Source organism: Mucor velutinosus, assembly GCF_035048745.1.
Source record: "Mucor velutinosus strain NIH1002 chromosome Unknown tig00001571, whole genome shotgun sequence".
In the NCBI taxonomy this organism is placed as follows: domain Eukaryota; kingdom Fungi; phylum Mucoromycota; class Mucoromycetes; order Mucorales; family Mucoraceae; genus Mucor; species Mucor velutinosus.
Window position 1 is genome coordinate 331,308 of NW_027041911.1, and position 23,192 is coordinate 354,499.

The window sequence follows — 23,192 nt, forward strand, 5'->3', positions numbered from 1 at the left end:
TTTTTAACTTTTCTTCCCTTTTTTTTTTTTTTTTTTTTTTTTTTCTCGACTAGAAACATCACATTAGCAATCCACTCTTAGTTCATGTCTGATTTCTTTGGTTCATTCAGAAAGAAGCGAGGAAATGGACAGTCAGGAGCGACATCTCCTCGATCCTCGATCGACAGCTTTTCTCGCAAGAGTCAAGGAGCCACAGATATCAGTGACGAACCTATGCCAAACACTGATGAGCAGATTGACGAGCTGTTTGATCAAATGCTGGTGAGTGCAAGTAGCCTTGCAATAGTGTCAGCAGCTAACAGCTACTTTAGAGTCGCCGAGGACTGGATGACGAGAAAAAAAAGCCTCTCAAATCAACACTCGACTACAAAACCAAATGGGCCATGATTGTTCAGGACAAACGAGCAGAGCAATCAGTGTCAGGCAGACGATTAGCACCTGGCGAACAAGACGAGAATGCACAGCCATTGATCACTGTGCTGTCTGATCTCGCAGGAGAAATGTGGTCTGCCACCAGAGATTCAACAGCACGAGCTGTGGAGCGCCATTCCAATCGACACAGCCATTTAGCACCTGCAGGACGACGAGTATCAGAAGCCATTCAACCATCCACATCCACATCCACATCCACTGGTATCCCTGTAGCTGTGCCATCAACTTCTGTAGCTTACGAGGGAGCTTCAGCAACAGATAGAAATTCACCCGAGTACTATATACGAAAATTCATGGAGGCTGATTTAAGGGCTGTTACGCCAGCCTTGGCTGATAACCTCGCAGTCAGCTTGAGAACTCGGCCCTTGGAGTAGGTGTTTGTCATGTGAATGCAATTGGGGAGCGAAAGAGACTGACTGGTATTGAACACTAGTTGGGTTATTCGATTTACAGATTTAAAGGGGCTCAAGGTGATAGCCAATGGATTATCGTATTTAAACAAGAAGCCAGATTCAGAGAGGTACGGCCTACCGAATTGATTCTGATACCGCATTAAATAAGAGAAACTGTTTATAGAAAAGGACAAGCGTTAGAGCTGGAATATGGGCTCATCAAATGTAGCAAAGTGCTGGTGAATGCAAGAGTAAGTTGAGGGTATCTTGAAGAAGGAGACGAGATGAGCTAATATGCTGTGTAGTGGGGTGCTCGTGAAGCCATTGTCAATCCAGACTACATTCATTCGTTTGTATTCTCCATCATATGTCCACAATGGCAGTCGAGAAAGATCATTTGTGACATTTTGCTGTTTCTATGCCATTGCGATGTGCCTTTGGGCCACACCATTGTCATGCAAGGCTTTGAACTCTTGCGCCAACATAGGAAGGATTTTGGCATATTTGATTCCTGGCTCAAGAACTTTGAACACACACTCGACGGCACCCGTAAAGTGGGTAGATCTAACTCGATGGACGAATTCCACAAGGTGAATGTCTATGTACCTCCGGATAGTCATTTGGTGGAATACTGCATCTCCAATGTCAGCCTGATCAACGCGCTTGCCTATATACCAACTGAAGTGACAGACAGAGTCTACTTGCGAAGTCAGTTCAAATCCTCAGGCCTGGATCGCATTTTCAGCAAGCTGGAGAGATTGGATGATCAGCAGCTGTACGACCAAATGGATAAATACAGGAGGAGAGCAGAGAATGACATGGATGAGGCATTTGGTGATGAAATCTCCATGTACAGCGACATTTCGCAGCCAAATGAGCTGCTCGAGTTGATTTTGGAGAACATTGCTGATGCTCCTAATGCGCTTGACTATTTACTGCAGACATTTCGAAGCATGCTGTTAATCAAGGGAGATGCTGATAAAAAGTGAGTAACTCAGCTCTAATGCCCATGTGTGTATCTGGTAGACTCATTTTAGTGACATGTAGAACACACTATCATCAAGCGATTAGCGAGATTGTAGCCAATATCGTGCTGGATCGCAGAGACAGCGTCAATGCAAACGAGTTAGGATCAGCAGCCTTTGGTATCTCGGTCAACAACATGATTGGTCGTTTCAATGAATTAGATCGCTTGCAAGACTTGGCAAGATCAGCCGAGGAAGATCGTGAACAAGCACTGAGGTTAGCGGCAGAGAACAAAGATTTGAAGGATCAATTGGCCACATTGAGAAGGTCCACCAGCATTGAGCCCAATCAGCGTAATTACAAAATGGAAAATATTGCTTTACGCGCACTACAACAGCAATCCAACAAGACCATTGCCATGTTGCAAGCCAAGTTGGATGAAAAGGCAGACGGTGTGGAAAGTGAAGCAGACAAGGCATTACCCATTGTATCAGCACCCATCGTTGTAGGTGAACAATGGAAATTAGCAGGTAGAAAGCCTGACACAACAGCACCGCTGTATCCTCCGTCTTCACAAGATATATCTTCTCATCAACATATTGGACCTGGTGGATTCGTTATGCCTGGATCAAGATCTCCAACGTCACCCATGCCACTCCACAGTCAAGTTACAACGGACCCCAAGATGCGACCTACTCATTATTTACCTCCTCTCGACAGTGAACATGGCATAATAACAGATGATGGTAAAGTGAAGCACTGGTTTCTTAAAGTAGTCAAACTGACACGTTGATAGTAGCTACTGAATCAAAGATACCTCATGCTGCAGTTACACCCCTTCCAGCGCTTAAATCAGACAGTATACCTCATGGTAAGCTTTCATATAATGCTCTTTTGCCTGTAGTTGACATGCCTTGTAGAATCAGACAATAGCACTCCACCACCTCCGCCCACTTCAGGACCTGCCGTCGGTGGTCCACCTCCTCCACCCCCTCCACCACCACGTAAGTTACTATGACTGAGCGTAGCATGGCATGTACTAAATGATTTCTTGATGAATGTAGCACCTGGTGCCTCTGGTCCACCACCACCACCACCACCACCTCCTCCTCCTCCTCCACGTGAGTTTATTCCAATGAAACGAAAATAATATGCTTATTCTAACGATATCTGATAGCTCCTGGCACATCTGCTCCTCCGCCTCCACCTCCTCCACCTCGTAAGTATAGTTAACGTAATACTTGATATTTCCAGTTTACTGACATGTGGGTTGTTAGCACCTGGCGGCATGGCGCCACCACCACCACCACCTCCTCCTCCAGGACCTCCTGGTGCTCCACCACCACCACCTCCTCCTCCAGGACCTCCTGGTGCTCCACCACCACCCCCTCCTCGTAAGTAGCTATATTTTGTGATGTAATATCTACCACTCACACTATGACACAGCTCCAGGCGGGCCAGGCGGACCACCACCACCACCTCCTCCTCCAGGAGGCAAAGGTCCCAACTTGCCACCTGTTCCCATGGGACCCTTGCGTAAAGAATTGCGCCATTACCCTCAAGTGAAGCTCAAGAATCTCCAATGGCAGAAACTCGACGCTCGCAGTGTGGACAATACCATTTGGAAATTGGAGGATGTGAATGAAAACGAACTGGAAGACGATCTCGACAAACACGGTGTATTTGAAAAGATTGAAACCTTGTTCCCTGCCAAGGTCAATAATTTCTTTGAAAAGAGACTCAAGGCCAAGGTGGATGAAAAGAAGGATGCTGTCAAGTTTTTGAGCAAGGAAAAGACGAGAAATATCAGTAAGTTGCTGTCCTGTAGAAGTAACGTGTGTTGAATGCTCATTGCATGATAGACCTGGCTGTACTTCCCAAAGTCAAGGCGTATCCAAATTTCGCAGAGGTGAGATTGGATATCATGAAGGTCAATGACGAACTCTGTACGGAAACCTTTTTGGGCAATTTGATTGCCTATATGCCCAGCAAAGATGATGATTCAAAGACGATGGAGAAATACCAAAAGGAAACACCTGAGGTCTGTGAAGAAGAGCTGGATATTCCAGAACAGTTCACTATTGAGGTATGTCTGGTCCATGAGAAAAAGTGCTTAGACTAACTCGCTGTGTAGATGTATCGCATGTATCGCTACGAAGCTCGCATTCAATTCATGCTGTTCCGAGTACAATTTTGGGAAAAGTTTGAGCAACTGGAGAAAAACATGACAATAGTACTCCAAGTCTCTGATGCTTTAAAGAACTCCAAGAGTTTGAAGAATTTGCTCTGCGTAAGTTGTTGGATTATACCATGTCATAATGATGTTTCTCACACTTTAAACAGCTTATTTTGGTGCTTGGTAACTTTATGAACGCCTCTAGTTTACAAGGTGGTGCGTTTGGTATGCGTATATCCAGTATCAACAAGGCAAGTATGTGACATGTTTGTACGCAAAATAAATGACTTACACCTGTTACAGCTGGTGGATACCAAAGCATCCAACATTTCTTCTCTGACGCTATTGCATGTGATTACTGGTGTCACACGCCGTCAATTCCCTCAGCTGCTGCAATTCCTGCAAGACCTCAAAGACATTGAACAAGCGTCTCGTATCATGGCCAGTCTTAATGATATGATTCAGCAATATACCGAAATGAGAAAGGGACTCAAGGATCTTGACCTTGAGCTAGGCACCCACTGGCAGCCTGAAGATGTTGAATTAGACGATGAACAAGACCGCTTCCGCACTGTCATGGGCAAATACCAAGAGAAGGCCTCACTCAGATTCCAAGATTTGCAGACATTGTACATCAACATGGATGCCAGCTGGAAGGATGTCATGACATGGTATGGTGAAAATCCAAAGGTGATGCGGCCAGATGACTTTTTCGGTACATTTGCACGCTTTGTGGTGACATGGAAGGTGAGATTTTGTTTATATAGAAAAGTTAGTCGAGGAAACTAATGCAGAGTTATAATAGGACGCAACTGCTGCCGAGGAAAAGATGCAGTTAAAGCAAGAGCGCGATGAAAAGAGAAAGCGAGACGAAGAAGAAAGAAAGGAGCGACTCAGAATCAAAAAGGAAAAGGCGGAAGCAGCGCTCAAAGAAAAACGAGGATCTGTTCAAGGCATCAGTACCGATTCAGATGGCAAGGGAGAGAGTGATCGTTGCATGATGGACAACTTGTTGGACAAGCTGAGAACTGGTGAAGTGGAAGTGCGTACATCAAGACGTCGTAGTAGAAAGCAAAAGCAGCGAGCGGATCAAGATGACATGGTCACGGATGATTTATCTGCTGCTGCTCTTCTCAAGAGCTTAGAAGCAGAAGACTAATATATTTGTATCTTGTATCTAATAAAGCCGTGTCATTGTATTTATATACACTCGAAATGGTTCCTGAATCTCTACAGCTATGCGCACCATCTTTTTGGTAGCTGGAGTGGGGGCATATACAGTGTACATTGACGTGTCCAAAGCAGAGTCGCTCATTGGCTTATATATTGAATATAAATGCTACTTTCGCGTGAGGATTTTACTGTTCTTTGCTTTTCAATTCTCTCTTTTTTTTTTTTTTTTTTTTTTGAAATGGTCTCCTTCAAGTACAACTTACCTTGCATTCTAGCAGCTGTATCACTCGTTAAGGCAGCTTCGGCTGTGAAAGGTGTTGCCCCTGAAAGTAAGTTGTGTGGCCAAATGACAATGCCGAGTGCTTATCTAAAAATGCCTAGAATTCGATTTATACCAACCCTCCCAGGATGGCACTTGGACCTGCTTGGACGGCTCCAAGGTGATTCCACATGCAGCTATCAATGACGACTACTGCGACTGTGCTGATGGCTCAGATGAACCAGGTAAATGACCTATAGGCATTGCATGTACACAATGCTCACATAGTTCCAGGCACTTCTGCTTGTCCCAATTCTCTTTTCTATTGCGCCAATGAGGGACACATCCCCGCTTATATCAAGTCTTACGCTGTCAATGATGGTGTTTGTGATGAAGCTTGTTGCGACGGATCGGACGAGAATGGAGACCTGATTTCATGTCCCAATAGATGCAAACAAGTTGGAGAGATTTTTAGAAAAGAACAATCTAGCTTGAAGAAATCAACAGAAGCAGGATTGAACGCAAAGAGACAGCTCATTGAAGACGCACAAAAGCAAGTTGCTCAATGGGAAGAGGATCAGACCAAACTGGAAGACGAAATCATTCTCAAAAAGTCTAATTTGCTTCGCCTTCAACGCGAATTGCAGGATTTAGAATCTCGCACAGCTGGATCTACATCCAACAAGAGCAATAACAAGGTCCAATGCAAATCAAGCTCACTGGAGGTTGCCACTTTAAAGCACGATATTGTCATTTTGAAAAAGGAGCTCAATGTGCTCAAGAGCATTCTGGGTGACATGAAGCGAGACCACAATCACAATTTCCACGACATGGCTGTCAAGAGTGCTATTTCAGGCTATGATGAATTTGTCACTCGTTTTGCATCGATTGAAGCCACCATTGATGATAATTTGGAGAATATCAATGCCCATGATGATGAGGTGGAAGACGTTGATGTCCATGATGATGATGATGACAACGACGACGATGAGGCAGAGGCAGCATCCGTTGAAGAGAAATCGCCTCAAATCGAAGGTATTACATATTGATAACAAGATTGTGTAGTCCCCCCCCCCTCTCATACTCTCTTTTAGGTAAGCATTCAGTTGTTGATATGGTTCTTGAAAAGTTGGATTCCATCTTGCCATCTGCTTTGAAAACCGGTTTACTGGACAAACTACAGCCCAAAAAAGTAGTGCGAAATGTCAGTGACGATACTGCGAGCAATGATGAAGCAGGTGTGCTAGAGTCTATCTGATCAGGAACTTGTCGTAGAGTTTGATTAACCAAATTTCTTGCTTGTTTATGTAGCTTTGGAAAACACCCGCAAACTTGTGCGTGAAGCGGAGGAAGAAGTCCATACTCTAGAAATTGATTTGGAAAAGGTCAAGAAGGATTTGTCTACTGATTACGGTGTGGATAGAGAATGGTTGAAGCTCAAGGATGTCTGTATTGAAAAGGATGAGGGAGAGTATGTATAGGCCTGTAGTGTTTTGTGGCCAGTTAATTCACTCTCTTGCTATAGATATACCTATTCGCTCTGTTTCCTTGGCGATGCTTATCAAAAGAGCAACAAGGACAGTACGCGTACACATTTGGGGTAGGTGGAATAGAAACAAGGGTAGTGGATGGGTCAAACTCAATTGTCTGCTCTAGCAAATTTGCAAAGTTCGATGGTGGTGATGATTTATACAAGGTGCACATTCACAATCAGGGTACTCGCTGCTGGAATGGTCCTGAAAGAAGTGTCAAGGCTACCATTGAGTGTGGTTTGAACAATGAAATTTTGGATGTGTCTGAGCCAGAGAAATGTGAATACCACTTCCGTATGCTATCACCTGTTGTCTGCAGATCAGTCGCTGATGCCGAGAAAAAAGAGACAATTCTCGGGCACAGCAACAACAAAAAGCCTGTTCACGAGGAGCTTTAGATAGCTTGAATTTTTAATAAAACTACAATGTATTTTATACAAATGGCTTTGTATTATTGACTGGATAGAAGCTTAGAATAGAGCATATGGCATGCTTTGAATAAGATGGCAAGCATCTACGCAGCATCTACTGCTGATTAATTTACTTGATGTACCTGGATGTCACTGATGCTGTTTGTAGAACACTAGATGGACCTGTCAAAAAAGACTGCGGCCAATGTGGTAACTAAGATAATGCATCGTGTCATTGTTTCTCAATTATAATATAGTCATTGTTTATGACATGCAAATTATTTCATTGGGTTTTAGTTGCGCTATCGAGATTGCACTAGTAAAAGGGACATTACAGTTTTTACACTTCAAATTCAGACGATGTTAGTTTCTTTCTGGACGAATCAAAATTAATTTTTGGACAGTATGTTTATCCTTTTTAGACAAAGAGGATTCTTGACAAAGACAGACAACGCGTTCGCACTGATAGCCAAAGATCTCCAGTGCACTGAAGGTGTTGGTAAGATACTGAATAATCTTGGTATAGGAAGCCGCCGAACATCAAAGGCATGGTGAAGCTCGTGTTCTCCTTCATACTGATTCAAGATGTGTTCTAGACATTTGTACACCTTTTCGGGGGCAGAGGATAGAGTAATCAGGGCCACCCTTTGATCAATGAGAGCTCTTATTGACTCACATTCTTGGTCTACACGGTTTTTTATAGCATCTTCTAAGAAGCCTGAGGGTATAGTCAAATCGTTTGGCCATATTGGATCTCCTTGGCACACGTATTGGTAGGAATAATCTTTGGCAATCTTTTTCACAGTGTTAGGATCCATTTGCTATATGTCATATATATATATATATATATGTGAGTTATATATTTTAGAAGGAGTGCTTTATATTTTTGCTTTACCTTGAAAATATTTTGCAGCTGGTAATATAGATATTTCAGAAGATGCGCCTCAAAATTCTCTACTATATTGTTCTGGTAGCCAGTAGCTATCTCAGTGCACACTTCGGCTATACATTAGGAGGCTCCTCCTTCAATCTTTTTTTCATAAACAATAGTCCTATGAGTAGAGCTAAATCTATTCCAGACTACTAGTATATCTGATGGTATGTTTGTGCTGCTTGTAACTCTTTTTGCATTCACCATTTTGACAGACGGAATACCAAAATTGTTGAGTAAAGATACAGTGAGGGATATCATTGTTTTGCTGTTGTTGGGAGCGAAGTGTAATATAATAGTTTACAAAGAGCTTGGCACGGAATACTATCTCCCGTATATCTCTGCTAACAGAAATGATTGCTGGCTTCAGGCGGTTTATATATTGTTGATGGACACAGTTGTCGAGAGGCAGCTTTCTGGTGAAAGCTTGATATCCCTGGCCAAGATTTTCTTTGAGTGTGGCTTGCTTGGAGGCGATATGAGCTTCACATTTTGGTGATCTTGCTGATTTATGGCCAGTCTTGTGACACTTCTTGCATATATCTTGGCTGCCTTCATTGCTGGAAGAAGCTCTAAGCTTCTTTGCATGTCTTTTGTCGGCTTTCACACTGTCACTCTGTTTGCGTTTTATGCTGAACGTCCCAACTTTGATATAGTAACATCAGAAACAGACAGGCTATAGTACTCTTTCAAAACATGTATACTTACCATCATCGGCATTGATTTGTTTATAAAATTTGCATTTGAAATAAAATCGGGCGTAATAAGCACGGTTTTCCTTTTTGGGATTTAGATTGTATTTAGTTTTTAGAATCGCTAGTGTTCGGATGCAGCTTGAATGGCCGATGAAAAAGAAACATATAGATCTAATCAGAATTTGCTGCGGAAATCAGTTTGACAGATAGAGCCATTGAATGCAGACAGTAGCTTGGTAGACAATAGGCATATATTATAAGCCGGGATCATGGCATCAATGTTTATTAATGAGACTGTTTTCAAGTGTACATGTGGGGCGGAGAGAAACAGTTTTTTATTTGTCCAGATACTACGATCATTATCATCATCCATTGTAGCACAAATGGGGTGTGTGCGTGATTCAAATGCTTTGGAGAATATATAAAGCGATGCTTTATTTCTCCTCCTCTTTTTCTTTCAACATCATCTTATAATACACACACACACACTCTCTCTCTCAGAAATGACCCGAACTGAATTAAACTTGGCTTTGCTCATGAACGACACTCCTATGCCAGAGGTCAAAAAACATGTAGGCGATTACTTGCAACAATTCGATACCGTCTTTAAAAAGGCAGCCGATAACGAGCATTTGGTGCTTCATTGGGAGGCATTTGACGTTGTCAACAAGCAGGAATACCCATCTATGGATGATATTGACAGTGGCAAATACGACGCTATTCTGCTGACCGGCTCCAAACACAATGCGCATGACAACGAACCTTGGATCCTCAAATTGGTGGATTTCATCAAGCAGGTGCAAACCAACCATGTCGACAAGACCAAGATTGTAGGCATCTGCTTTGGCCATCAAATCATCCTGCGTGCTGCAGGTGGTGTCACTGGTAAGAACGAGGCAGGTTGGGAATTGGGCTGGACACAGCTCAAGCTGACAGAGGAAGGCAAAAAGTACCTCAAAACAGAGAAAGACCTGGTTCGCATCAACCAATTTCACCAAGACCATGTCTCTGTGCTACCCAACGGCTACAGATCACTCGCTTACACTGAAGGCAGCACGCCCAATCACATCACTGTATCCAACAACCAGCAATGCTTCACTATCCAGGGCCATCCCGAGTTCAGCAGAGATACCATGCGCACCATGCTGACCGTGAGAAGAGACACTGGTGTACTCGACAAGGACGCGGCAAACAGAGCACTCGATATCCTAGCCAATGCTCCACCAGAGATGGAAGATGTGTGGTTTGCAGAGAGAGCTTTAGATTTTATTTGCGAAAGATTGCATGATTAGATTACATTTTTCAATAAAGGTAGATTATTGAATAGAACAGATTCTAGTTTTTTGCTGGTTGTTTTGATGGTGGGCACGAGCAAGAGAACCGAGTAGAGGGGGACGCTGTCCAGTGAGCCCAAGTCTAATACTTGGACTGCATTGTTGTTGTATGTGTTGGTGCTGGCTGATATGAGTACACTTGTCAGTTGTTTAAAGACAATGTCTGTTTCTAATACTTGCTAGTTAGTAACAGAGTATCATTCTAGTAGAGACTACCTACTCAAATCCTTGTAGCGCAATTTTCTATCACTATCAATGTCACACAATTTATCTAATGTGTCCACAATTTCTGCATAGATGGTCACCTGATCCTGCTTTTTATAGGCTGCCAGTTGCGTCAAAAAGTGGACAAGTGTTTGAAGCGCCCCTATACACACATGATTTAATACACTGACTGAGTGAGCGCAGCATCCACTTACAAGCACTATCAGGCTCAATGTCAAGTAGTTCCCTCACTGTCTCTATTTCGGCTTTAAACAAATTGAGCTTATCCAGCGTGAACCAAGATGTCTGATCATCCAGCGTGGGATCTGTGTACATTTGAGTTGCTGGCGGCTTCCATTCATCTGATAATCTTGATTCCAAAGAGCCTATAAAACAACAAGAAGGCTTTTAATGCAAAATTCCCTAATGCTGCATCTCTCTATTTACCCATATTGCAATCCAGCTTCTCCAACCCTAAATTCCACACCGTGTCATGCGGTATTGATTTTGCACTAGTGCTAGGCAAGATGACATTGGCATCAATCACCACTCGCTTTGCAGTGCTTGTTGTCTGCTGCTGTAATATCCAAATCGACGCTGCACTCTGGTTGTTTGAATCAAAGGGATACAGCCTGCAGTCTACCGTTTGACCTTGTTCGTTCAATAGTCGAGGCTTTTGCGTAAACTTGATTTTATCATTGAATCCAAGAATCACAATTGACGGATCACTTTCTATCTGATACGCTCCAAACAATGTGACATGGTCAGGGGCTCTGCCTAATAGCCACCAGTAATACAGCCAAGCAGACTGATCCTCGGGATCTGTGTAAATTGCATTTTTGACGAGATCGAGCTCTGCATATACGATATGGTCAATACAAGGAGAATCCCCACCTCAAAAAATAATACACCATCAACTCACCATTCAGGGCCACTTGGTTCTTCTCTTCAGCTGTCATGGAGGCGACAATTTCTGGAAGCAGCTTGGATCGCTGATGCCACGCCGAGTAGTTGCTGAAACTTTGGTTGATCTTTTGTGTGGTAAACTTGTACTCTTGTTGAATAATGTTAGTCAGTGCTTCAGGATCGTTGCTAGCGTTCCTTCGCAAGTGACCCACAACAAACCGTCTGTAGTCCCAACCGTGAACTAAAAGATGGCAGCATGAATATCATCGACATAACCACTATCCTCCGTTGTACCTTACAATTGCGAGCATCCATGGTCAGCATCTTTTCCACCAGACCCAACTCTGCTTGCCAGTCTGGCTTTGGCATGTTTTGCAGACACCAGATGCGATGATTCCACATCCAGTATGATTTGGGGTTCTTTTTGATCAATTGCAAAAAGAGCATCAGTTCCTTGTTGTACACCTTTTGCTGCTCCTCGGCGTCTAATCCTTTCAGTATACACTCTTGCAGTAAAATGCGTCGATAGTTCCAAATGGTGTAATAGTCCAGATTCCATTCCACTAGTTGGCTCGTCAATTTGAAGGTGTCTTGGTTGTATACCTCGTTTTTCATCTAAAGCGCTGTGTGTGTCAGTATGTATATACGCATGATTGACCAAGTATACCTTTTCTCGGCACTCATCCACAAGCTGATTGTACTCTTTGATTTTCACGGCTTCTTTTGCCTTTCGAGCCTTGACAACTTCCTCGGTTGTCTTTTCGCGTTTTCTTCCATGCTGTAAATCAGAGCACTGATGAATGTGGTGCCTATATAGGATGTCTATGCCATACTTACTACATCACTCATATTAACACATGTATAGATAAAATGAGTAAGAGAAGAACAGTACCTGTTTCCTACTGAATCCCGAAAAAAAAAAGAAATAAAATACACTCCCGCATTTGCCACCCAAGATAGGTATCACACACACACACACAAGAAAATGGTTGATGTGCAAAATGAAGATTATAATTTGTACATTTATGAACAAAATACACATCTGGATATGCACTACTATGCAACATTTCTCTGGATGCGATGCCCAAGTATAGTTAGCAGCATGCTGTTTTGTGCAAATTCGAAGAATCCGTACATCTTTCATATGCTTAATTAGCAGCCAGTCTAATTTACAGGCTCGACAAATAAATCCTCTTGCTAATCTACAATATGTATATATAAGACATGCATGATAACCTAAAATCCTTGTCTAGATGTGTGTATATGCGCTCTTAGGGGGGGTTGCAAGTGGCAGATTTGGCTGTTTGCAATGCAATGTGCCCCCTCTTTTTTTTTTTTCGTACATGTATATAATAGCATGAATACTCTTTGCTGTTTCTTTCTTTTCTCTCTTCTATATCCATCTATAGTCAACCAAAATGCCAGGTATGCGTAATTTAGAATCTCTTGCTTTATATATGAACTAAGCTCACACTCATTGCAGGCGTTATGGATATCAATCACTTGCTATGCCGTCCCATGATCAACAAGTCTGATTGCAATTATCAACACACTCTACTTTCATCCGAAATGCCTTCCCCAACGCACGCTTTTTCTCAACAGCACTACTACGTTTTGCCTCTACCTGCCAATTTTGACAATGTGGAGTTTTGGCAACACAATCGATCCATGAGCACAGCAAGTATTGCCAGTAACACCAGCACCTGTACTACAAACAGCAACTATAGTAGCAGCATGAACTCTTTTATTACAACGGATCAACCTCAGAAATACAGAAGACGTGTTAGTAGCGAGAGCGATACGAAATTCATTGCTTACTCAAATCACCAGCAACAGCGACAAAAGCCTGCTACTACCAAGCGTATAAGAGCGAATTCTGTTTCTTACATTCAAACCAGGACTCCTTGGACGCCAGCAGAAGACGATCTTTTACAAAAGGGGTACCAGCAAGGATTATCATGGGCTATGATATCATGTACTTTCTTGCCACATAGATCGCGTGGGTGTTGTTGGGGCCGATTTAAAACGCTACAAAGCAAAAATGCAATTGAAGTATATCAACAAAGAATTTGTCAACGACCTTGGAAAGCACACTATAAAAAGTAACCAAGTCCTCTACAACAACAGCATCTCATCAGATCAAACCTACTCTCATTTTCTAGTATCTACACACGCTAAACTCTATGTCTATGCACTCAATCCACATCACTATTCCTACACCTTGTATACATCCATGTTGAAAAAAAAAAACTATACCGCCAATATGAATTCATACAACTATTATGCACCTTTGAAGACAACATTACGCCTAACTTATTACTTTTGCATCGCATTCAAAAACACATTGACAAACAATTGTGCAATTGAGCATTGACTATTGAAATTTCGCAATAAATTCTATGCTTATCTATAAAGAACAAAGTATATCCGTTGTTTAATGATACACTATACCAAAATAGCTAATACGAGTTTGGGGAAGTTTTTCTTCCTGGATGATGTGTCTGGCAAGACTACAGTGCTTTAGCTCTCCAAAAATTGGCAATGATCTTGATTAGCCTCACTTCAATATACTACATTGTGCTATTTTCACATGATTCTTGACAAAAGCAGATTGCAATCCTTTTATTTAGATGATTAAAAGAGAAAGAGTGCAATCACAAAGAATCAATCCCATCTAGTAGAGCAGGCCTTATGTTTAAGTGGCTCCTGTTCTGAAGCCCAAGGCTCAACTTAATCATCCATCTTGAAAAGACAGAATGAGTGGAATACATTCCTCAATTCGATTAATATCTAAAATTTACTACAGTACTTTGGTCAATTGGTAAGATTAGCAAAGCTGGCGATCGCCGACTTTTGTACAAGACCTGTACACTGACGCTAGATGTGTTAATACAAAGGGTCATGTGAGATACTCTGGGTTGAGGCAAATGACATAAACAAAAGCGGTAAGGTGGTATAGTTTATTGAATTATCGAAGGAAACATGAGGAATTCCAATGATGGATGTTCAGGAACAATCTCATCAAAAGATAAATGGCTGTTGAGGCCATTCTCTTGCAATTGACTTCCAGTGAGCATGGTCTTTTGGAACAAGACATCCGGCATGTCATTGTCAGCTCCACTAACCGGATGTACTTCAGAGAACAAGGACCGTTGCATAACGATGTTGGCAAGCTTGTGGCTTGGCAAGTACTGCTTGATAGCTGCCTTTAAGACTGGAATGTCAACCTTGTGGCACTATACGGATATTTGTGAATACTTCGAATACATATATCAACCATCGAAAACTCGTGACACTTACAGATTTGATCAATGCCCCAGGAAGGACATCCGGAATGAAGACACAAAACTTACCAACATCGTCCATAATCTCATCCAACCTCCTACAAAGACTCATGAACTCTTGGTCCCTTCGATCTGGTCTGACACCTATAATTTGTCATCATGTGAGTATCTTGTTAAATGTGAACCACGTAAATTTACTAACCTCCTTTTAGGCCAGTCAAAATTTTGGTCGACTCTTCGTCTCGCTTGTCAGCTTTCACAGAGACGAGAGTTTCCCTAACACCACGTCCCACCTTGGAGGCTTCGCATAATAATTGGCTTGGCTGTTCCAAGGTGGGCTTGCGACCATTGACTACGTACTTGACCCTTAAGAAGTTGCGATAAGCCTTGCCGATGTACTCGTCAATACCCCCCGTCCATGATAGGCTCAACGAAAGGAGTACGGCCTTCGAAGGGTATCACCGGGTACACCCCTTCGCAAAGCCTTGCCTGCCTTCTGCTCAGGTCTTTGGCAGTCTCGTCGAGATTATTACTCATGGTAAACAATCCTATCATTATAGCAAAAGGTCAGCATCTAATAGCACAATACCTTTGTGCGTAATCTACTTACTGGTGCGCCCTTTGGCGCTGAGTATCTCTCCGAGGTTGCGAGGCTATCTTTCAGGACGAATATCCTCAGACGAGCTGATAGATGCATCACTACTTACAGTGGCTGGGGACTGTATGGGGACATCATCATTGAGGATGTACAGTATACTGCTTGCGATAACTTTGAACAAACGTGAAAGGTTATTTATTATAATGTTTTGTAACATATAATACGATTGTACCTTCTCTGACCAATAATGAAAAGTTGTATACCATTGTTCTGATAATATCCTTTTCGTTTTGATAGAATGCCCCGAGAGAATCAATCTTGTCTTGTATGCGTTACAGCTAGCCAAAGATGGTGAAGAGATCATTACTGGTGGACGTATTGATAGGTGTTTTATGAGAATGTGAAACTGAAAGCAGAAAGAGATGCTTGTTTGATCGTATTACATCAGGGTATAAATAGATGAAATCAGTGGTATATGACGTTTGTGTCTCGATTCTGTAAATTAAGATGTCAGTTTCAAATGGAGTAATTGTAAAGTTGATTCACAATCAAGATATATATTATATTGTAGGTAGGCTAGAATTTCGAGACGCACCTGCAGTGAAATCAGGTTTGAATAGATTTCACAAAAAAAAATAAAGCAATAGTAAAATACAATAGAAATCAACTGTATTTTATTTGTGTATAAAATGAACTGAAGATCCTGGAATTGAGTAAAAAAAAAGAGGAGTATTTATACATTTGCAACTAGCTTGTAAGATTAGTGATGATAGAGAGCAATAGGTTCTGCTATTGCGATATCTGGCAAATGTTGTTGATGTTTGATTTAAAGTGGTAATCAATGCAAGAGCACTGGCCATAAGGGTCGATTTGAGTAACCTTGATGGGCTTGAGTGAGCTATCGTCATAGCATGATTTAATGTAACCTTGATGGTCTAAAGTGTGATGTTTGTTATTGAAGTATGGAACCTGTGGAATTTGAGGCTTTATAGACTAAAATTCACGGAAAAAAAAGAATAAAAAACAGTAAAGCCAGCTTGATAAAAGTATGTTTTATTATCAAACTGACAGGTGTAAAGTAAACTGAAGTCTTTCTACTGGCCAGGTAGATGATCCTTCTTATATACTATAACAATGGATAAAAGTTCTATTGATTAGATTGACAAATAAGTCAACTCAGATCAACTAATGTCTAATCATGCTAAAAGACAACTCCAGCAAGCTAATCATGATTTAGCTCTGTCTGTATGAATAATTAGACTCTCATCCAAAGTACCCTGATCTATCCTTTCCATAAGGATAATTAATATATATCGATCTAGTAGCATGTATCCGATAGGTACAGTCTTCTTAGTCTATATCAATAGTACACATCTGAGTGTATATCTCTGAGCATACATCTTTAGCATGTATCTGAATATATGGCATATCTATAGCATATCGTATGTATGTCTGTAGCATGTCCCATATATAGTACAAGTCTGTAGTACATAAAGTATCTGTAGCTAGTATCACGGATATAGGCATGTGTCTTATAGCGTGGATCATGAAGTGCACATCTGAAGCAACAAGCTCATATTGCATTAATCTTGGTGCCTATCCAGATATGGTAAACATCCGTAGTCAATGTCGGAATACAAGTATAAGTCTATAGCGCCATCCATGTCCGTGGTGCCATCTATAGCCTATATCATATATAGTATGAATCTTAGAGTACTAGCGTATCTGAAGTCCATATCTTCTTATAGTATAAATCAATATCGTACATCTAATCCAATGTACATACAGTTTACATCTAAATCTGGAAACTGGATAAACTGTCGGAATGCAGATCGCAGTGGATGTATTCCACAGCATGTATTTTACTAACGTTTATTTGTGTTACAGCACACTACAATACTCTTGACATTTACTGCAGCTCAGTATCTGTCATCTCTTGCTTTCAAAGTATTTCACCTTATTATCATCATGCTAATGCTATTATTATGTATGCTTATCTGCTGACGACAGCGTGGTTAGATTGAGATGACATTTATTTTGGATATTTTTATGATGGGAATCTAGTCTTCTAGCTCATACACTCGGAATTTCGAGATATTTCTTCGTTTCGTGATAGCTTTTTTTGTGAATTAATAATCTGAACCAGCAATCTCATTATACTTTCAGAGGTTAAGTTCGTCTATCAGTTATTTACTGCACATACTGTAGGCATAAATAGAAAGAATTATTACACCCAATAGTGGTGCAAACTATATTGACATTCAAAATACGCAAAAGCATCAAGCACTTGAGCAAACAGGCGGGAATAATTGCTTACTTTTGAACGCTTACAAATACCCCAATTCTGCATCTTTTGACTAAGACTTTTTGAATAAAAATACTTTGACGTCTCAAAAGAGATTTCCATGTCAAAAAAACCATGTTTATAAGTATCTCGCGGCACAATACTCCCTCAAAGACAATGACTCTACTAAGCTGATTTAATCGGGGTTCAAAATTAAACTGACTTTAAAACTATTGATGTAAAAATGGCATCGCAAGAGTGCTGTTTTGATTCCATAAGAATATATTATACAAATAAAAATACTGTTGTAAGTAGACAGTGTGATAGCACGCAACGAGATGAATCGATTTATGATAAAAATATGCAATAATCTGGTCTTTTCCAGTACGAATAGATCAAAAAGAAGAATTTTCAGATGCTCCGAATACAGGCAAAATGTGGAATTCCGGGATATTTTACTTTCCACTGGCTCTGGTGATTTATCAGAAATAAATTATTTATAAAAAAAGAGTATGAAATTAATCAGGCAAAGAATATCGTTTATTACATTGAAAATAAGAGGGTTTATATACTATTCGAATTGAGGGATTTGATGTGAAGATAAGGTATTAGATGGGTTGGTTTGGGTGATAGGATAATAGATCCAATCTATTATCCTGAACATGCCATGATATGGATCGTAACTGAATCCTGTTTCATGTCAAAGTTTATGATCTGATGTGATCGGTGCTTGAACTGCTTGTTTCTATGCATTTGGAGATCCGGTTTAGAAATGATACATCATCTGGGAAGAAAATCATACTGTACAATGCCGGCAGTGTTCAATTTGTATCCACCCAGCAAGTAGAGTTTATTGAGCTGGATACCTCAAGTGTGGTCAATATATACCTTATTTACTAGATGGTCTTTTTCTCACTTAATAACATTTCTAATAACATTTATCAAACACCGAATACATCTGTGTTTGATTTATAAGGGAGAGGCAGCCTGAGGTAGCCAAGTTAGCATGAGCGAAACTTTTCAGAATGCTGCCCAATTTATTACCTAATAACATTTCTCAAACACCGAGTACCTCGTTGTTTGAAATATAGGGGGGGGGAGGTAACCCCAGGTATCCTCAGGTAGCCTGAGATATCCATTACGAACGTCTCACACTAAAAGCTCGCATGTGCGAAATATATATATCTTAGAATAAGATAGGAAACAGGGATAGCGTAAAAATAAAAAAAAGGGAGAAAATAGGGTCAGGGTAATACCCCGTCTAGGGTTAGGGGCGACAAAAAAAAGTCAGAAATTTTGGAAACAAATTACACCGATAAAAAGCTGGCGCAATTTAAGGACAGAATAGTATTTGAAACTTAGCAGTTGGCCTATTGGATGACGAGATATAGGAGTTTAAAATCCGGGGTGATGGGAACGTCTCACATTAAAATTCGTTAAAAACAAGGCCAATTGTGCTGAAACTAACCAGATAAGCACCTAAAGCTTGTATAATTGTATTAAAAATTTCAAAAAAAAGCAGTTTAGTCTTATTCCTGAGAGTTAATATGAAATTTGTATCGATGCATTTTTTCGCCCTTGTCAAAACCAAAAACCCGTTTAATGTGGCCGTATAAAGCTTGAACTAGTAGCTGAGGCTTCCAAGTAGCTATGCATGCTTTGAAACAAAAGAATTTAATTAGTAGATGCTGAGATATAAGCCTTCAAAGCATGGTGCTTTAGGCTCTAGAAATTGGAGCTTACAAGTCTACGTATTTTGCTTTCACTGCTTTTAAATTTAGTCAGTTGGTAGCTCAAAACTAGCAGACTATACCAGCGTTTTAAAATTTCAAAACGCATTACTAGAGCGGGAGATATCGGCATTTAAGTGTTTTCAAAATGGCCTAATAACATTTCTGGGCGACTCACGCCATGAGTCGTCGAGAAATGGTACCTTAGGTACCATGGGTACCATGGGCATCATGCTAAAAGCCAATCAGAACAAAGGGCAAGTGATACATAAGAATAGGATATCCTATTATTACAGGTATCATTTGAATGGCCAATCAGAAGCAAGACTCACGGTGCTTGGGTACCTTGATACATGAGGTATCATTCCTAATAACATTTTTCAAACACCGAGTACCTCGGTGTTTAAAAAATAGGAAAAAGTAGACTAAGATAGCCGAAGATAGCCTAGTTCGCGTATGCGAACTTATAGAAAATGTTATCCAGTTATTATCTCACCAGAGATTGCTTCACTGAGCGGTCTCATATATATCACTACATAGAGCGTACTCTGGAATAATTAGTAAAACAAATAGTTTGAAATCATTATATCATTAAACTGTTATAATCAATTTCAGTTTTACTATTAAAAAAATATAGAAAGCTCTTAACAGTAACGAGAGAGCACCAGCCAACTTATAAATATGCTATCAAGCGTCAATGGTTAATTAGCATTTCACTTTCTTGATATGTTATCATAAATCTCAAATAAGTCATCAATATCACTCATCAATAACGAAAAATAACGATGGAGGAATATGATAAACAAGATACAACTTATCATCGGCTTTCAATATGATACCCGACAAAACAACCGTTGATATAATAGGACAAAAAAATAAACAAAGGGAAAAAAAGGAGGGATTAGACAAAATATAAGAATACCACAAGAAGAGATTGGGATATTAAACAAAGAATATATAAAAGAGGGAATGTGATAAAAAAATGAATAGTGACAATTAAAAGAAACAAATCAAAACAGAATAGAGCAAAGCAACAATGAGAAGAAAAAGAAAAGGTTGTGATACTAAGAAAAGAACAAAGAAGGGAAAAGATAAGACTGCGATAATAAGAAAAGAAGCAACAACAAGTATGGGAACGAATACTGGATAAACAAGGACCCGACAAAATAGGAATTAAAATGATTAAAAATAAATACATAGAAAGAGAGAGAAATTGAGCAAAAATAATAAACAAAAAAGAATGCAAAAGAGTAAATAAAACAAAACAGATAGAAAAATTGAGACAGTTAAGAAAAAAACTACAAATAATAGGCAAAATCAATAAAGGGAAGCAAAGAAACCCGTGAAAAGACAGAATGTAATATATAAGACAAAGAAAAAAAAGATATATAAAAAGAGATGGTAGGAAAGCAAAAAGACGAAAGAAATGGAAGTAATGTAAAGAATAAGAAGCAAAGAAAAGAGTAAGAATAAATTGACAAAAAAAAGAGGAATGAAGTAAAGAAAGCGAAAAGAGAAGTAAATCAAAAAAAAAATAAACATAAAAGAAAATAGGCAAACATAAAAGAAAGGCGAAAGAAACAATGTCAAGGAAAGAAAATGCGATAAAGAAACAGAAAGGAATAAATAGAGGAAAAAAGTCGAAAAGAAAAAGGTTCGAGAAGGAGGATAAAGAATATAAGCAGAACAGAAAAGGGAAATATGAAGATAAAGCAGAGGAAGAGACCGGGAGAACAAGCAAACAAAGAAAAAAACGGAGAAGCAAAAACGCAAATATAAACAGAGAAAAGATATATGAAAAAGAGAAAGGTGGACAAAAACACAGACAGAGAAGGGGGGGTAGAGAGAATGGAAAGAGAGAAAAACAAAAACAAAGTATATACAGAGGAAAGGGAGAAACAAACAAGAAAAAAAGGGAAGGAATAGGGGATAAAATACACAGAGACGAGGAAATGGAATAGGAAGAATTATAGAAAGATAAAGGACGAAGAAACTACGAAAAAAAAAACACAGAAAAGGAGAGAAGAATACGCAAAAAATGACAGGAAAGGGGAAAGGGGTAGACAAAAGAAATAGACAAAGTAGAAAGAAATAATAACAATAATAACAGATATAAAGAAAAAAAAAACAAACAAGAGAGAATATGAACAGTAAAAAAAAATATAATAAAAATAAATAAAAGAAAATAAAAAGCGAATACATTACCATAGAGGAGCGAATATATTACAATAGCGAAACGAATACATTACCATAGCAGAGCAAATACATTACAATAGCGAAACTAATACATTACCATAGCGGAGCGAATACATTAACATAACAAAGAAAAATAATTACCGCTATACAACGAACACGATGATATATATATATATATAGCAAAATAGAATAAATAAATGCATAACAACAGATCACAACACGAAGACTCAATAAAGGAATACACATAGCAATGATATAAGGTACCAAAAATAAGGATAATATTAGAGTCATAATTACTATTTGAGTTACAAATAGAGTTATGAGTATGATTAAAAATTAGGGTTAAAAAGTAGGATCAAGATTATATATTGGGTCAATAATAGGGATAGGATTAGGGAAAGACATATATATATTGTGTCAGTGTTAGTGATAAAAAAATAGTGATAAGGTTATTGTTAAGAATAGGAACACGACAGGATTAAGGTTAGGATTAGGAACAGGGTTAGGGTTAGAATTATGATTAGGATTAACGTTAATGTTAATGATAGGGTTAATATTAGTATTAATATCAGGGTTAAAATTAGGATTACGGTTAGGGTTAGGATTAGTGTTAATGTTAGGATTAGGATTAGAGTCAGGGTTAGGATTAAGGTTACGGTTAGGGTTATGATTACGGACAGGGTTAGGATTAAGGATTATGTTATGGTTAGGGTTAGAGATCTGGGTTAGGGCTAGGGTTAGGGTTAGGGTTAGGGTTAGATAGGAATAAAAATAAGAATATATCCAAAAAACCGATAAAGAAGCAACAAAGTTGAGAGTCTAGAGACACTTAGATTTGAATCTATTCGCTACAATGAGATGTAGCTTCTTCAGGTGCATTATACTAGCTCTTTATATATCTTTTTGAAAAATTATTTTTTCACACGAAAGCCGGAATAAGTCGGGTGAAAGACGTGATCCGGAAATTTAAGGAAAGATTAGACTCGGCGTTATGTGCCGAGATTCGGCGTTAAGTGCCGAGATTCGGCGTTAAGTGCCGAGATCCTTTTTTAGACTCGGTGTTAAGTGCCGAGACTAATGGTGAAAAAATATAAATACCCTGGAAAAAATTGGGGATTTTTATCGCCCATATTTTTTATTTTGAAAACACTCTATATATTTTACTACTTATAACCCTTCCCATAAGAGAAGCCGCTGTCCCACAGAACAAGTCCGAGGCAATTACAAGGTAAAATATGAGCAGATTTCAGGAGATATTCTGACAGTTTTCTTTTTAATAGAAAACATGATCAGGATCTTACAACCAGGAATATCCACAGTGTAAGTAAGGGTAAGGTAAGTGAATAATTTGTTCTTCATGAGGCCAAGATGGGTCTTTCATGGTCAAATTTTCAAAGCATTAGTATTGGTATGAGGTATCAACGTTAATGTTAATGTTAAGATTAAGGTTATATTTAGGGTTAGGATTAGGGTTATGGTTAGTATTAGGATTATGATTAGAGTTAGGGTTAGAGTTAATGTTAGGGTTAGGGTTAGGGTTAGGGTTAGGGTTAGGGTTAGGGTTAGGGTTAGGGTTAGGGTTAGGGTTAGGGTTAGGGTTAGGGTTAGGGTTAGGGTTAGGGTTAGGGTTAGGGTTAGGGTTAGGGTTAGGGTTAGGGTTAGGGTTAGGGTTAGGGTTAGGGTTAGGGTT

The 23,192-nt window shown here is 39.7% G+C and overlaps 6 protein-coding genes across 6 annotated transcripts; 4 read left to right on the forward strand and 2 right to left on the reverse strand.

The window, feature by feature from the left end:
• Positions 1 to 84: 84 nt before the first annotated feature.
• ATC70_013027 (uncharacterized protein) lies at positions 85 to 5,125 on the forward strand (the record flags this gene model as incomplete). The annotated part of the gene is made up of 17 exons (XM_064832195.1): positions 85 to 261; positions 312 to 802; positions 866 to 952; positions 1,009 to 1,075; positions 1,130 to 1,809; positions 1,872 to 2,536; positions 2,590 to 2,661; positions 2,711 to 2,794; positions 2,855 to 2,911; positions 2,968 to 3,009; positions 3,068 to 3,184; positions 3,237 to 3,599; positions 3,653 to 3,876; positions 3,925 to 4,080; positions 4,134 to 4,217; positions 4,270 to 4,713; positions 4,772 to 5,125. The coding sequence occupies 17 exons, from the start codon at positions 85 to 87 to the stop codon at positions 5,123 to 5,125; spliced, it is 4,164 nt and encodes a 1,387-aa protein (XP_064679898.1).
• Positions 5,126 to 5,377: 252 nt separating this feature from the next.
• Positions 5,378 to 7,328, forward strand: ATC70_013028 (uncharacterized protein; the record flags this gene model as incomplete). The annotated part of the gene is made up of 7 exons (XM_064832196.1): positions 5,378 to 5,468; positions 5,521 to 5,643; positions 5,693 to 6,433; positions 6,493 to 6,636; positions 6,710 to 6,869; positions 6,924 to 6,998; positions 7,055 to 7,328. 7 exons carry the CDS (start codon positions 5,378 to 5,380, stop codon positions 7,326 to 7,328), a joined length of 1,608 nt encoding a protein of 535 aa, XP_064679899.1.
• A 2,141-nt stretch (positions 7,329 to 9,469) lies between these two features.
• On the forward strand, positions 9,470 to 10,258 carry KIP2_4 (Kinesin-like protein kip2; the record flags this gene model as incomplete). The annotated part of the gene is made up of 1 exon (XM_064832197.1): positions 9,470 to 10,258. The coding sequence occupies one exon, from the start codon at positions 9,470 to 9,472 to the stop codon at positions 10,256 to 10,258; it is 789 nt and encodes a 262-aa protein (XP_064679900.1).
• Positions 10,259 to 10,301: 43 nt separating this feature from the next.
• On the reverse strand, positions 10,302 to 12,259 carry LRO1_2 (phospholipid:diacylglycerol acyltransferase; the record flags this gene model as incomplete). Its single annotated transcript, XM_064832198.1, has 9 exons — positions 10,302 to 10,382; positions 10,438 to 10,469; positions 10,521 to 10,667; positions 10,720 to 10,890; positions 10,952 to 11,359; positions 11,427 to 11,651; positions 11,710 to 12,025; positions 12,078 to 12,188; positions 12,248 to 12,259. The coding sequence occupies 9 exons, from the start codon at positions 12,257 to 12,259 to the stop codon at positions 10,302 to 10,304; spliced, it is 1,503 nt and encodes a 500-aa protein (XP_064679901.1).
• Positions 12,260 to 12,828: 569 nt separating this feature from the next.
• Positions 12,829 to 13,516, forward strand: mrpl7 (54S ribosomal protein L7, mitochondrial; the record flags this gene model as incomplete). The annotated part of the gene is made up of 2 exons (XM_064832199.1): positions 12,829 to 12,835; positions 12,894 to 13,516. The coding sequence occupies 2 exons, from the start codon at positions 12,829 to 12,831 to the stop codon at positions 13,514 to 13,516; spliced, it is 630 nt and encodes a 209-aa protein (XP_064679902.1).
• Positions 13,517 to 14,370: 854 nt separating this feature from the next.
• ATC70_013032 (uncharacterized protein) lies at positions 14,371 to 15,558 on the reverse strand (the record flags this gene model as incomplete). Its single annotated transcript, XM_064832200.1, has 7 exons — positions 14,371 to 14,646; positions 14,711 to 14,838; positions 14,897 to 15,060; positions 15,104 to 15,242; positions 15,305 to 15,347; positions 15,402 to 15,463; positions 15,525 to 15,558. 7 exons carry the CDS (start codon positions 15,556 to 15,558, stop codon positions 14,371 to 14,373), a joined length of 846 nt encoding a protein of 281 aa, XP_064679903.1.
• Positions 15,559 to 23,192: the final 7,634 nt, after the last annotated feature.